The 16,370-nt window shown below is 43.3% G+C and overlaps 1 protein-coding gene across 2 annotated transcripts in view; it reads right to left on the bottom strand.

Annotated features, from left to right (window-relative positions):
* NAA35 (N-alpha-acetyltransferase 35, NatC auxiliary subunit) overlaps positions 1–16,370 on the bottom strand; it is a 34,907-nt gene that overhangs the window by 11,314 nt on the left and 7,223 nt on the right. For both annotated transcript variants that reach the window (XM_077344634.1, XM_077344633.1), the window contains exons 6-12: positions 13,807–13,974; positions 11,546–11,612; positions 11,233–11,276; positions 10,661–10,711; positions 10,242–10,325; positions 9,073–9,187; positions 2,476–2,654 (exon numbers count right to left, since the gene is read on the bottom strand). In XM_077344634.1, coding sequence (XP_077200749.1) covers positions 2,476–2,654; positions 9,073–9,187; positions 10,242–10,325; positions 10,661–10,711; positions 11,233–11,276; positions 11,546–11,612; positions 13,807–13,974 — 708 coding nt within the window. The remainder of the gene's footprint in view (positions 1–2,475; positions 2,655–9,072; positions 9,188–10,241; positions 10,326–10,660; positions 10,712–11,232; positions 11,277–11,545; positions 11,613–13,806; positions 13,975–16,370) is intronic.

Genomic DNA, 16,370 nt, shown 5'->3' on the forward strand with positions numbered 1-16,370 from the left:
GTGAGAAGCAATGGCACTTTTAGAAAGTGAATAGGATGGAGCAGATAAGCGATAATTTGGAGAACAAATAGTCTTTCACTGCAGAAATAGTGTGAAATAATATCATGGTTCCTCTTTGCTTTAGGCAAGCCATCAGTATAATTGGTACATCAGCATCCATTTCACCAAGCCACTGCTCTTCTCTGAACAATTTACATGCTTAGCAACTAATACAGCTCCTGTTTTGGAGGAGGAGGGGGAGGGGAAGGCAGAAGGAAAAACTGACAGGCTTTAAAGTCCTGACACAACTAAATAAAAAGTGAAAGATTTAATTTTATTTATTATTATATTTATATTGCACCGTTCCCAGCACAGCTGGTTCACAGCAGATCACAACTGTAATAGAAGCAACAATCTTAAAAAATCCTCCAGAATCCCCCCCCATGCAACTCACACACTAGTCCACTACAATGCATTATACAAGGCACACAGAAGCTAACAATAAACTCTGATAAACAGTCTATGGACCTCTCTAGGATGCATTTTCGTAACATTCCTTTGTGGTATGTTTGCTAATACTGCACAGAAACAGGTTATAAAGGAAAGCAACAGAAATGGCAACTGGAAAATGCAAGGTGCAAGAATTCGGATTAAGGAAGCAGGCAGAAGTTTTAAAGGGAGATTAAGAAGAGGAAGTAGGTACCAACATAAAAACAAGCGTGGGTAGATCTTACTAGAAAAGGAAGCTGGGGCTAGGAAACAGCCCCTGAGTTACAGTTCACCTTAAATAACCACCTTTCATAAGGTAAAGGTAAAGGTATCCCCTGTGCAAGCACCGAGTCATGTCTGACCCTTGGGGTGACGCCCTCCAGTGTTTTCATGGCAGACTCAATACGGGGTGGTTTGCCAGTGCCTTCCCCAGTCATTACCATTTACCCCCCCCCCCCCAGCAAGCTGGGTACTCATTTTATCAACCTCGGAAGGATGGAAGGCTGAGTCGACCTTGAGCCGGCTGCTCATGGGCAAAGCTTTCAGACAGCTACCTTACCACTCTGCGCCACAATAGGCTCATAAGTACTCCTTTCATAAGTACTCCCCAAATCCGGTAGACATGTCATAAAACCATCTTCATTAAATTTCTAAGGCCTCTATCAAAAAAGGAACTAATCCACAATTAATGATTAAAAACTACTACCTGATAATATATATCACATATGGGTTTTACTGGAGTTTGTTCTATGCAATCATTAAGTTAAAAATAATCACAGCATTTTATCTACTGTCCAACACAAGACTACACAAGGCTTAGAGTAATTTGGTTTATGCCAAGCTCTAGGTTATTTTGGATAATGGGGCTGTATTTCTGATGTCAGATTTCCTTAAAAACAGAAAAAAATGAGATAGGTCATCTCACTGTATTTGGAGTATATTTTGGCACCTAAAAGGTCTGTTTACATGCAGAATTTCCATTCTGATACTAGGCAGCCTTTTGATACATATGATATATAATAACCAGCAACTGCACGGTAATATATTTTGGGAGAAATTCAGTTTTTAAATGACAATCGTTTCCCTAGAATCATTTCAACTACCACAAAAAAGGAGTTTAAAATCTAATCCATATATTACCACTGTGAAGTGGGATCCACTTTCAGGTTTCAGGAACCATGGCAATTGGGCACAAGGGTTGTTACTACTTATACCAACATAGTAGCTCCCTGGATCTATCGCAGACCACAAGGGATTGGACCACATTAATCAGCCCCATCAAAATGTGACTGTTTAGATGTTTCCAGGAAAGTATGGAATAAGTATGTTATACTATTATATTATTATTATTGTTATACTGTTCACTATACTGTTTTCTGTTACAACCACTGTTATTATTATTATGTATGAGTATTAATGAAGACTGTTCCATGTATTATTTATATGTTTAATGTAAACCGCCCTGAGCCTCTGGGGAGGGCGGTATAGAAATATAATAAATAAATAATAAATAAATAAATAAGACCTTGCAGAACTGACTCACTGGAATGATGATGCATAAGTGGTACATTATCTCTATGCTTCTGAAATAGGCATGAAGTTAAAGAAACAAGGTAAAGAAATGTTCATATGCACAATAACACTGCTGTTCTCATAACATGTAACCAATATGTGGCCACACAGTAGGAAAGTTAAAAAAGATAAACCCGTGCGAGGCAAAAAATGTAAATAAGAATTTTTCCTATTGTAATCAAAAAGCTTCTACTTCAATGCAAACAAAACTTTTTGTCATCTAGGGAAAGAATCCTCTTTAAGACTCAGTCTTCAAACAATTTTGAGTAAATATTGTTTTCATCCAACTTTGAACTAACGTTTTTTATCACATCCATCAAGCTGTGGATAGGCAGGCATACAAATGCTCTCTAAAGTTGTATTTGATTTTAAAAGTTAGTTCTCATAATATGCCCTCATACTCATGAATAAAAACTAATAAGTGTTGACACTTACCAGGATGCAATGCAAATTAGTTAAATTGACAACTTCACACACAGTTTTTATTCGGTCTATAAGCTTTGAAAAATAGTTGACCATTTCTTCCCTTTTAATAATTTTTGCATAGCGAGGAAAAGTTGGAGGAAGTAATCTCTGATTAACAAGAGGTTCAAATCCCATCATAATAGGATGATCTAAAAAGAACCAAAAGGACAAAAAACTCTTTAGTTACACTTATTGAGAGCCACCATATCACAAGCTAGTTATTTCATCAAAAGGGGAAAAAGATTTCAATTAATTAACTTCATAAATCTAAAAAGCAAGGCAAGTCATAAGCAAATTCTTATTTTCAATTAAACCATTTAAATTATCAGAAAATAAAATTTTATTAAATTTTATTATCTGCTTAGAATACCCTATGCAACAGCAATCAAAAAAAAAATTGAATAAAACAGAGCCAATAGTGTAGTATGGTTGGACAAGTATCTGGGAGACCCAGGTGTTAATACCAATTCTGATATGAAAGAAAACAGGGTTGCACTTACCTGTAACTGTTGTTCATCGAGTGGTGTTCTGTGCAGTCACACATGGGGTTCTGCGAAGATCGCAGGCCTGCTTCGGAGAAATAACTAGCCAGCTTAAAGCTCAAAACACTCCCAAGAGTGCTAGCCCCTCCCTTCACAGGATGACTTTCCCGCCCAAAGTCACGTGATGTGGGAGGAGCTAGCAATCTCCCCTCAGTCCTAACCCCTTGCCGCTGGAAACCATTTCCAATCAATACATAGCGGCCCAGTGGGGATGGAGGGAGGGTTGTGTGACTGCACAGAAAACCACTCGATGAACAACAGTTACAGGTAAGTGCAACCCTGTTTTCATCTTCGTGGGTTCTGTGCAGTCCCACATGGGAGATTAACAAGATCACTCACCATGGAGCTGGGGTGGGCTATGTGCGCAGTAGTGATTGGAGTACTGTTTTTCCCACCGCCGCATCTCTAGTAGAGTCGACGTCCAGGGAATAATGTTGGACAAAAGTCCCCGGCGTCAACCAAGTAGCCGCTTTGCAGTTGTCGGCCATGGGAAGCCCTGCTGCGAACGCTGCTGACGTCGCCTGAGCTCTAGTGGAATGCGCGGTAACCCGGAAAGGGCAATCCAGTTTGGAAAGTCTATATGCATGCCGAATCGCTTGTACTATCCAACGGGAAAGTGTCTGAGAGGTAGCAGCCTTACCCTGGTTGACACCTCTGAAGCATACAAAAAGTGAATTCACCTTTCTGAATTGTTGAGTTCTGTTCAAATAAAACAAAATGGCCCATCTAACGTCCAAAGTATGCATCTGTTTTTTGAAGTGTGACGATGGATTTGGGAAGAAAACTGGAAGGGTCAGGGACTGTCCCAGATGGAATCTAGAAGCCACCTTAGGTAAAAAGGCTACACTAGGTCGCAGGATTACCCTGTCTGTGAACAGTTGTAAAAAGGGGGGCTCCATAGACAGGGCCGCCAGTTCCCCCACTCGTCGTGCTGATGTAACAGCCACAAGGAGGGCTACCTTGTATGACAAAAAAGACAGATCCGTTGTAGCCATAGGTTCAAACGGTTTATGGGTGAGAGCAGATAGAACGAGTGACAGACTCCATTGGGGAACCAAAGGGGAGACTGGGGGAAGCAAATTTTTCAAACCCTTTAAAAACATACGAGATAGCGGATGCGAAAAAACTGGTTTGCTCTCCACCCATTCATGGGAGGCCGAAATCGCGGCCAAGTGGACCTTGACTGAAGAGGTGGAGAGGCCTGACTCCTTCAGTGATGTTAAATAAGAGAGTATTTTAGAAATGTCACAAGACACAGCGTTACAGTCATTTAAAAGAGCCCATTGCTCAAATTTGAGCCATTTACTCGAATATGAGCGGCGAGTAGAAGGCCTTCTAGCGGATTCCAAAACATGCTTTACTGACAGGGCACTCGAGGTTGGATGCGCCACGCTGTCAAGTGAAGTGGCTGCGGGTTGGGATGCAGGAATTTCCCCCAATGTAACAGGTTGGTCTGGCATGGTAGGTGCAAAAACTGGCCCTGAGCCAGCCGAAACAGGGCAGGAAACCAGGTCTTTTGGGTCCAAAAGGGTGTTATTAGTATGGCGTGAATGCTCCCTGACAGAAGCCTGGCCACCACACGCACTAGAAGACCGAAGAGAGGGAATGCATAGCAAAAGAACCTCTCCCACTGGCACTCGAAAGCATCCCCCTGAGACCTGGGGTCTGCTCCCCCTCTGGAGCAAAAATGGAGGCATTTTGTATTTGCGGCCGTCGCAAACAAATCTATCGAGGGTGTCCCCCATCTTTGAAACACAGGCTCGAGGTATTGGGTAGCTAGGGACCACTCTTGTAGCCGGTTCACGTCCCTGCTTAGGGCGTCTGCCCAGGTGTTCTGGTCTCCTGCTATATGGACTGCCGACAGCTGAATGTTGGCGCCGGCTGCTAGGTTCCAAAGCCTTATGGCTTCCCTGCATAGGGTTATTGATCTTGTACCACCCTGCTTCCGGATGTAATATACTGTGGCCACGTTGTCGGTGGTGACCAGTATCCGTTTTCCTCTGAGGATATCTGTAAACTAAAGAAGAGCATTCCTTACTGCCCGAAGCTCTAATAAGTTAATATGTAAGGATGCTTCGTAGGGAGACCAAACACCCTGTGCAGAGAGTTGTCCACAGTGGGCGCCCCATCCAAAAAGAGAAGCATCGGTATATAAAATCAACTCCTCCTTTTGCGGTCCTAGAGGAACGCCCCTCAAAAGGTTTGTAGGATTCGCCCACCAGGACAAGGAACGTGCCACCCGTCTCGGAATTGAGAAACGCTTCCACATACTGACCAAATGTGGCTTACAAACGGAAAGGAACCATAACTGCAGAGGTCTCATGCGTAACCTAGCATGTGGTGTGACCGCTGCAGTGGAAGCCATGTGGCCCAGCAGGGATTGTATATGATAAACGGTTTGGTACCTGTGAAACCTTGTCCTCTGTGCCATAGCAGACAGCCTCAGTACTCTGCTATGTGGCAGAAAGGCCATGTGGGCATTACTATCCAAAAGTGCACCAATAAACTCGAGAGACCGAGTAGGGACAAGCGTAGATTTGTCGGAATTAATGTTAAACCCCAACGATGTTAGGAGGTTTACAGAAAGGGTGATAGCAGAATGCAGCTCATCCGCAGAATGCCCGACAAGCAACCAGTCGTCTAGGTATGGATAAAGTAAAATACCCTGGGTACGGAGATGAGAGACCACCACGTTTGTGACCTTAGTAAAAACTCTCGGGGCAGAGGATAAACCAAATGGGAGAACGGTGAACTCATAATGGAGCCCAGCTGCGTAGAAGCGTAAGTATTTGGTACAGGCTGGGTGTATAGCGATGTGGAAATAGGCGTCTTTCAGATCTACCTTGGCAAACCACAGGTCTCCAGACAAATGTGGAAGGAGATCAAACAATGATAACATCCTAAATCGTTTGGGCACTATATATTCGTTAAGGTGCCTAAGATCTAAAATAGGCCTTTTTCCACCATCCTTTTTATCGACAATAAAATAGTTGGAATAGAATCCCGGAGACGAGGGGGATGATCCCAGACACTTGATAGCCCCTTTATGCAACAATTCACCAATCTCCTGTACCATATCAGGCTCCACCAATGTATCCTGCAAAGATGGGAACCTTAAAGGAGGTGTCTCAGAAAACTCCAAAAAATAACCAAAGTTTATTATTGAGCGTATCCATAAACTCTGAGTAATCAAGGACCATGCTTGCGCAAAACCAGCTAAAGCGCCAACAGGGCGTTCAGGGACGGCCAGTCATTGCGACTGGGTTTGTCTGCCCCTAGCATCTCTGTCACCCCCCTTGTGACCTATTACGGGGCCCTCCTCTCCTTTTCGACTGTTGCCGAAATCTTGGGGCAGGGGAAAAGGCCCGGGTCCTATTTTCAAAAAATCGGGAACGAAAGGATTGCGTACGAAAGGAGGGGTGGGTCCACTGCCAAGGGCGGGATTGGACCGCAGTGGAGCCTCCAATGCCCAGTGATCTAGCCTGGAGCTTGTATTTACGCATTCTTTCAAGCACGTCATCCGTTTGAGGGCTGAACAGTTCGTTCCCTTCAAACGGCAAGTCCTCCAGGGCTGTTTTAATATCAGCCGGAAGTGTTGAGGATTTCAGCCACGAATAGCGGCGCATGACTACAGAGGTAGACATTACTCTACCTAAGCAGTCAACTGCGTGTCGAGAGGCCTTGACCTGCTGCTTGGCCAAGTCCTTTCCCTCAGACAGTAGGGCCTGAACCAGGGCTTTGTATTCATCAGGCAGACCTGCCAGTACAGGTTCCAACCTCTCCCAGAGAGTAGCCTGGTAGCGACTCATGATAGTCTGAAAATTGGCAATTCTAATGCCTAAAGCTGCCGAAGAGTAAAGACGCCTGCAAAGGCATCCATCTTCCGACCCTCCCTATCTAAGGGCGTGGAGTGTTGTTCAGTTTTACCTCTGCCAGGTAATATGGCAGAAAATACAGAAGACGATTTGGGATGTTTATATAAATATGCACAGCCCTCCTCCTGAACTCTATATAGGTGGTCTATCTTCCGTGAGGTAGGAGGGGCGGAGGCAGGTGTCTGCCAGGTCTTCTCCAAGACCTCTGACACACCGCAAATAAGGGGGAGCATAATAGGCCCCAAATCAGGGGAGTACAAAAACTCCATTAAGGGGTCTTCAGATTTTTCAGAGACAACCCTATACTGCAACTTAAGTGCATTCGCCATGCGGATCAATTGTTCAGCATAAGGCTTGATCTCATCTGTCGGGGATTGACCCGAAACAACCCCAACCTCCTCAGGGGGGGATAGATCAACAGAGTCATCAAGGTCCTCATACTCAATAAAAGAGTCCATGTCCTTGTCTCGACGTGGCAGTCTCGACGTCGAGGGAGAAGCTTGCCGTCGGCGTCGAGGTGACGACGGGATAGAAGTACGGTCTCGACGTCGATTCGGCGACGACACGCGTACCGGGGACAGAGACAGGTCTTCTCTACTCCTCACAGATGGGGGAGAGGAGTGGTCCCGGCGTCGACCAGGCAACGAAGGCAGGCGATCGCCTCGACGTCGATCAGATGGGGAGGAAGAATGCTCCTGACTGCGAAGTGGCAGAGGGTCACAACGTCGACCTGGTAAGGAAGAATGCCCTCATCGTCGAGCAGACAAAGAGGCCTGTCGTTGTTGCTGAGGTTCGTCAAAGTCAGAGCCTCGAGTAGGCGAAAGCGCAGCGGGAACGGAAGAACGACGTCCCGAAAAAGGCATGTCCTTCGGCAACGGCCGTCCCCAGCGGTGCCAAGACGCTGGCACCATCATAGGTACCAGGGACTCAGTAGACGACGCCGAAGACGAAAGCCGGCGTCGACGTCGAGGTCGTACGACGTCATCGTCCGACGACGAGGGAGAAAGATGGCGCCGAAGCGTCGGCGGCGAGCGCCGGAGGCGAGGGCTCGCATCATCCGGCTGTTGCTCTGGCCGTGGTTCCAATGACTCCAACTGAGGTCCTCTAGACATCGAAGGTTCAGACATCATCTCGGGAGGGTCCATCGACGTCGAGGGAGCAACAGACTGCGCCGGCGCCGAAGGCTGCAAGGGTGAGTCAGCAGCTCGCACAGCCATACCCGAGGCCGAGGCCCGGTCTCCCGAACGGCCTCTCGATCCCGATCTCCGTCTTGGTGGCGAGGGAGAAGATTGCCTCGTGATCCTTTTGGATGTCCCCGATGGATTTAAGGGGGTTGAGGCTCTGGATCGAGGGGCAGCCCTCTTCCTCTTCTTTTTTGGTGGTTCTGAGGCCGCCTTGTTCAAGCCCTTACCACCAGAAGGCCCCTGAGGGGGGGCTGTAGAAGTAGAAGGCCCTGAAGTTTCAGGAGCCATAAGGGATTTTTCCCAAAGAGCTGCCTTCAAACGTCGTGCCCTCTCATCCCTCGTTTTCGGAGTGAGTCTCCTACAAGCGGGGCAAGTAGACACTGAGTGTCCTTCGCCTAAACAAAGTAGGCAAGAAGAATGGTGGTCGGATTGAGCCATCTTGGCTCCACATTGACCACATTTCTTGAATAAAGTCATTTTCCAGTCTACTGGCAAAAGTTTTTCTGTCAGAAAATTAAATTCTCACCTGAGGTGAATAGAGCTAGCTAGCTAGTGTCCTTCTCCTACCAGCGGCAAAAAAAGGACTGAGGGGAGATTGCTAGCTCCTCCCACATCACGTGACTTTGGGCGGGAAAGTCACCCTGTGAAGGGAGGGGCTAGCACTCTTGGGAGTGTTTTGAGCTTTAAGCTGGCTAGTTATTTCTCCGAAGCAGGCCTGCGATCTTCGCAGAACCCCATGTGGGACTGCACAGAACCCACGAAGATGAACTAGATATTTATGAACCAGTCACACACCCTCAGTCTAACCTAACTCAGAGTTGTAGTAAAAAGTACACCTCACTGGATCTCCATTGAGGAAAAAGGCAAGGTACTAAGGTAAATGAACAAAATTGTAGCCCTCAGAATGATACAGGAATTTTTATTACCATAAAGGGGGGAAAGAGAACTCTGAAGATTATTTCTTACCTCCTTTTGTTGTATCATTCTGAGCCTCAATGCCATGATGTAATGAGTTATGGATAGCGGACAGCAAGTCAGCTGCTTGAGTCATTAGTTTCTGAGCTTCTGCAACAGCACTGGTCTGTTAGAAAGTAATTTTACAAGCAGAGGCATTTTAACAAGTAATATCTATTAATTCAGCAAATATCAACAAATGAACCTGTAGTATTCTTTCCATTAACATCAATATACTTTAAAAGTTTTAATGTTTTAGCTGCTTTCTGGTCTGTGACCATATAAATAAACTTGACATCAACATACTTAATTCTGAACCTGTCCCCAAAGTATAGATCAAATATCCAGGACAGGAATCAATGGAGGGATTTTTCTACATGCCTAACAGAAGCCCCTAACTAAATGAAGCATGGACTCCTCAACAGTGGCGTTGTCAAGCAACCTCCACTGGTCTCTCATGTAATATTCTCACAAGCTTGCACTTGGTGAACATCTTGTGAGAATATGTTGTGAGATCTCTGTAGGCATGTTAGGGGTTGCTAGCAATACTGGATAACACTAGCCAGGTTTCCATCCTTCATTTAGTGACAGAGGTGGGAGAGAAGTAAAGGTAGAAGATGGGAGGGAGGGAAACCCAAAAATGGGAGGAACAGAAAAGTGTTGGCGGAAGGAGAGGAAAGCTGAAGACTGGTGCTGTGTATGTGTGTGTGTGTGGGTAGGCGGGAGATAATAACTGGATAGAGGGAAAGAAGTAACAAAAGTAGGAGATAGGATTCTGTCCCAAATCCTCTTGGATCCTCTACTTGTTACATCTATTCTACCAAAAGCATATAGCCTCAGATACATAATTGGAAAACAAGTATATGCGTGCCTACTAATGGGTGATACATGTTGCATTTAATATAGATCTCTCCTATGAAAACTAAAAAGTAATCTTTAGAGCTTGATTACCACAAAAGAATACTGCCTATAAAGGTAATAGCTATGGGGATGGCAATGTAAGAAGAGCTGCTTATTAAACAAAAGAGCTATCCAATCCAATATCCTGTTTCTGGCTAGACAGATGCATCTAACCTCTGATATTCAGAGGCAGATTAATTCTAGTTAGCACTAAATATTTTAAGCAACAATATTTTGTAGTGTCACACATATAATTAAAATATTACCAAGGGAAGCCATACCTCTTTTTTTGTAAAAGCTATTAATACAGTCAATAACACTCGGGTAAACTTCACTCTGCTGAATACTGCAAAGCACTGTTGATGCTATCGAGAAAAGCAATCAAAAATGAATAGTTTACAAATAGTTTTCAGGAGAAAGGCTGAAAATGATAAAATGCTAGTAATAGGTTTCCTAGTTTGCAGTATTTAAAATGAAAACTAAATTTAAAGTAAACTTTTGAGTAACTAATAATCAAACTGTTAGCACTATGCATTTAAGAATCTTTACCATGTACAACAATAAATAATCACAAACGTAACTATTAGTTATTGTGGTGCCCGATTCAAGTCTTGACACTAAAAAGGCAATCTGGGATTTTAAGAAAACAAATTTTAGGACCTTTTCAAAGTATTACTTTGCACAGCATTTGTGTTCTTACTTCTAGTTCCACTTCAGGATCTCTCTCCTCTCCTTGTCGGCTTCGAGTACTCTGAAATAAAATACATTATTCAAAAGTACCCTGAAACTGTATTATATAAAACTATTAAAAAGTCTCCCAATCCTATTCCTTCCTGATATATACAGACTAATCATAGACTTAAAAGGCAGATTTGTTACAAATTAAAAATTTGTTATGTATATCTGTTAATAAAAATTAAGTTAATACAGTACAGTGAATAGAGAGCAGTTTTAGGGAAATGTGGGGTAAAAGCCCCATTCAGACATGAAGCTCATGCTTAAATTTGATCTTTCAACAGCAGACACAATTGTTTATTCAGGTGTCTGCCCTGTTCATATACAGATTCATAGGAAAGGAGGAAAGACTGAACACAAATGTGCACTCTTAGGAACCAGCAATCTCTGCCCTCTTATCAAGCAACAGTGACATCTCTAGAGATATCAAGATTCAGGGAAAAGCTGGGTTTCATAGAATGGTCTTATTTGTGTATGCCCAATTGCAACGTTAAGGTTTCTCAAATAAGACTTTTGTAACATTTTAAAAAAATGTACCTTAACTCGCCTTTGCATATCATCTTCAACATCCTTCAGCATACCTGGAAAATACACATTGTTTTCAGTATGGATATATGAATAATTTGTATGATAAGCTATCTTGTAAACAACAATAATCTGAAATGAGACAATATCCCAAAGAGTACAATTCCAAACCATCTATTCTGATTGGCATTGACTAACTTAAACACAATTTGTGTTAGAATTTGAGGACTCTATATATTGAGAAATATTCTGTGAAAGTAAACAAAAGTTGCATTCTTCCAAAAAAAAGCAGTAACAGTATTTCAACAATCCATCTGAGTTCTACCTGTAACGCGAAGATCTGTCACACTGTTTGCCATCTTAAATCCATATGTCATGGACTGAAAATCTTCCTAAACACAGGAGAAATTAGGTGCTACCACAAAGACCAGGAGTAACAGCATGCATCACACACATGGTGCACAAAATACAAAACTCTCAACTCTAATCCAAATTTAGTTTAGACCTATATTACTATGTGTGATCAGAATACTATTAAGTAACTAGTAAGATGCAAGAAATACAAGGTGGGGGGTTTAAGTCATTATTCTATCAACATATCAGGACACAATATATATTTCCAAAAATAACAGTATATACAGCTCAGCTCAAGAGCCTCTTGTGGCGCAGAGTGGTAAGGCAGCGACATGCTGTCTGAAGCTGTTTGCCCATGAGATTGGGAGTTCAATCCCAGCAGCCGGCTCAAGGTTGACTCAGCGTAGAAAAAGTCATGGAAGAAAAGACTTAATGGACTGGATCTATAGACTTTTTTGTACAAGAAGATGGCACTTCATGTAAGAGGGGAAGTGTTCTACAATTTCTTCCAATTCAATTTTTCAGCTGCAGATCCAACCCCATCATATCACTCACTATCTGGGAGCTGTTCTGAATGTTTTTTTTTCCAGAACCAATGGGATTACAGCTGGTGTGTAGTAAGAAGACCTCTTTCTACAAAGGAGAACTCAAAGTCCTAGATTTCTTCCAAAGCAAAATATTTATCCATCTAATAATTTCTTAAAATGAAAAAAAATCAAGGTTTGCCTAAAACTAGATGATTTGAAAACACAAAAAGCTATCAGAGTCATCTGAAGTACAAAAATGCTAAACAACCAAATCAAGAAATAGTTACAATTTTGCTTCAATAGAATTAGGGTGTCAGACAAAAGCCCCCCCCCCTCTATTGACTACAGCTTCTAACTTGATACATTTTACTCTCCAAAGCTAGTGTTGAGCTCATCTATAGCCCCTTCCCATCTCACTCTCTATCTGGAATACTTCATTCTGTGAAAGTCTATCTAAGGCAAGACTTTGCTGCCTCAAAGCCTCCCTTGCCCCCATTCAGGTTACCTTCTGCCACTACCTGGACTTTCCCTCACCCTTACCCCAGACCAAGGAACAAATGAGCTATTGTTTCTTTTATGCCTCGGCTCCTACATAAAGAGCTGCCTTCATCATTCCAATTGTGCTCAGTAATATGATTTAGTGGCCCAATTCTGCTGCATAATCTCCCTCCCAGTTTCAGCCTCTTTGTATGGCTACTTCCACATGTTTTTCCTCCTAGATCTGCCTTTTACATTTTTACCTGGACTAGCTAGCTGGAATCCCCATGTGGCCTTGATTTGTGAAAGTCTGAAGGGCATCATTTGCCTAGATAACTTATACCACATAGTTTCTCTACACAGAATCACACAGAGAAGTTATATAGTACTCAGCTTCCATGCCACCTCTCTTCCTCCTTCAAACCTCTTGAGCTACAGAGGGCCCAGGTGTTTGTTCACATGGGAACACCCCTTGTTAGTAGTCCTCTTTTCATGCTACAAGTGGGCTTGATATCACTCTGACTGCATTCACTCAACAAACTACCCGATTAACCTGATTAATTCCTGCCTCTGTTCTGCTTCCTGCCTCAGCTCATCCCTTTGTTTTAAAGATTGCTTAGGTCTGCACATCATCTCCTTATATGGGTGGTTGAAGCCTGAACTGACAGCTCCCTTCAGTTAAAGTCAATTTCATTTATTAGGATCCAAGCACAAAACAGACCTAATTCACAGAGACTTATGTCTAGCATATATCTTTCCAAGCACAGAATTACTACTTTGGGAATTAGTTGTTCCATAACTAGTAGCAAAATGAAACTTGGCACAGGTATATCCCAAGAAACATTTAATCAACAGAGATGTCTGAACACATATCATAGATTAAATGGGTAATGTCTCTTATAATAGCAGCCAGGATTCCAGCAGAGAGCAAGTGAATCCACAAATTAAACGTAATGGAGGGATGTGAAAGATCATGTGTGGGATTCACCTTTGGATTGGGATACAACACTTGCAATGGAAGCCCAGAGACATCTATAATGCAGAATGCAAGCTATATTTACTAACAGAAAAGGAGGAGGAATCATCCACTGAAAGCACCTTAGAGAGATCTGTGAGATTTCCAGGATGTAAACTTTCAAGAATCAAAGTTCCCTTTGTCAGAGTCTACCTCTCTACAGTAGACCAAACTCAGGTACTCTCTGAAACGATCCACTTAATAGATGCTTACCTCTTCAAATACTGCAGCTTTGTTTACTTTTTCTCTGGCAATATCACAAATTTTCAGAATCCCAAGAGCAAATGCCTTCATGGCAGGATCCTCAATAAAATCTGGATTATGAATATAAAGGCAAGTGAACACTGTCTGTGCTAAAGAATGGCCTTCCAACCATGTTATCTAAAAACGTTAAAAATAAAAACATGAACAGGGTGATATTATAATCCTTCATAAATATTTCACTGCATTAATGAATTCTTTCAATTCCTTTATTATGAACAGGTAGAGAAGCTATTTAAAATTTATATACAGTCTATTTCCCCCCATAAGTTTGAAGGGGGTAATACAGCTTCTTACATTAAAATTGTATCTATATATCATATTCCAATAAAATAACACATCTGTAACTGTGTGTTAAGAACATTATATTATCCTTTGAGTCCCTGGGCTAGTTTCTGCCTTTCAGCATAACTCACCTCACAGGGGTGTTGTTATAAGGATACAATAAAAGAGAGGATAACACTGTTGTGAGCCCTTTGGGTCCCCATTGGAGAGGAAAGTATTAGGGTATAATATCTAAATATGAAGAAATGTGCACAATCCAGGACCTTGGAAAGGAGCAATAGTCTCCAAGCAAAAACAGAAGGGGGTATTTGCAACATCCAAGGGTTGAACACATCCAAAGTACTTTACTAGATTTGTACTCCCAAAGCAAGAAACCGACAGCCTAGGGACATCACGGCCTGAAACACTTTTTACTGCTACAATATATAATATTTTAGATTGTAAAGCAGTATATAAAAGCAAGAAAGTAAGGTGGCTGTCATTTTATTTTGTTTGCTATATTTTAGGCCACTCCTCTCTAGCAGCAGTCTTCGGGCAGCTGACAACAGTTAAAACTCCATGCCAAAATATAATCCTTTTACATTTAAAAGCAATATCAGTTGAAAGAAAACATGCTCCATCGCAAAAACCTAGGAACAAATAGATCAAAAGATTTACACCCAGGCTTGGAGGGAGTGCGGTTGGGGAACCTATCAGATGTCAATAAGTGTTGGCCATGGCCTCAACTGTATGTGTAGTGGAGTGCCATTTTACAGGCCCTTTGGAATTTTGACAGTTCCGAGAGAGCCTCTATTTCTGCTGGCAGCTCATTCTACCAGGTGGAGACCAGGCCCACTTCTCTGGGGCAAGGAACCACCAATAGGTTGGAACTGGCAGAACAAAATGTTCTTTGGGGGGCTCTACTCAGAGGTATGGTCTTTAAGATACCACAAGGACTTGAAGGTTGGACCACACAAGGCCTTAAAAGTTAGAACCAACATCTTAAACCTGATCTGGAACTAGACCAGCAGCCAGTACAGCTGCTGGATAATAAGTCAAATGCGAGCTCACTACAGAGTCATTGTAAGGATCCAGACAATCACATTAGGGACCAGTTGTAATTTCTGGATCAGGGTCAAAGTTAGGCCCATGTAGAGCAAGTTATAGTAATCTTGCCAGGAAGTTACTGACACATGGATCACTATGGTTAGGTGTTCTGGGTCCAGGTACGGCACTAGTAGCTTCATCTGGCATAAAAAGAAAAATGCTTGATGAGCTACTTTTGTGATGTCATGTTGAGGCCACTCCTGGATTCCTGACAGTTTATGCAGCTTGCAGTTGCACCCTGTCAAGATATGGGAGGCATACATTCTCCTCTTATTACTTCTTTCCCAGCCACAGGACCTCTGTTTTCAGGGTATTAAGCTTCAGGAGGCTTTATTTATTTATATTTATTTTATGTTGCGATTTATATCCTGCTGCTCTCAGTAAACTAGCTCGCAGCAGGCCATACTAAAAACCCCAATAAAATACAATATTAACCCATTAAAATCCCTATGGTGGTGACAAATCAATCCCATGGTGCAAACTGAAAGCTTAAAACTGGTCACAGGGGGAGCACTGAGCGCCGACCCCTCGCCCACAGCGATAGCCAGCTAGTGGGGGCATCCAGTCTCGCACTTTGTTCTTCTCTCATCCAGGGGGGTATCAGATCTTTCTGGGTTGGCCTCAACTATAGACCTGGTGGAAGAGCTCTGTCTTACAGGCTCTGCGGAATGCTGAAAGCTCTCGCAGGACCCTCAGCTCATCTGGGAGCTCATTCTCCCAGGTCAGGGCCAGGATCGAAAAAGCTCTGCCCCTGGTTGAGGCCAACCAAACTTCCCTGGGGCCCGGAATCACCAGCAAGTTACTGCCTGCAGAGCACGAGGCCCTGCAGGGGGCTTAGGGTGATAGGCGGTCCCTCAGATAAGAGGGTCCCAGACTGCAAAGGGCCTTAAAGGTTAAAATCAAAACCTTGAACTGGATCCGGGCCACAACTGGCAGGCAATGCAGTTGTCTCAGCACTGGTTGAATGTGGGTCCTCCAAGATGTTCCAGTGAGGACGCTTGCAGCCACATTCTGCATCAGCCGTAATTTCTGGGTCAAGGACAAGGGCAGGCCCGCATAGAGCAAGTTACAGAAGTCAATTCTGGAGGTGACCATCGCATGGATCACTGTGGTCAGGTGCTTGGGAGATATTCTTTGTTGGAGAC

Source organism: Paroedura picta, chromosome 7 (genome assembly GCF_049243985.1).
Source record: "Paroedura picta isolate Pp20150507F chromosome 7, Ppicta_v3.0, whole genome shotgun sequence".
Lineage (NCBI taxonomy): Eukaryota > Metazoa > Chordata > Lepidosauria > Squamata > Gekkonidae > Paroedura > Paroedura picta.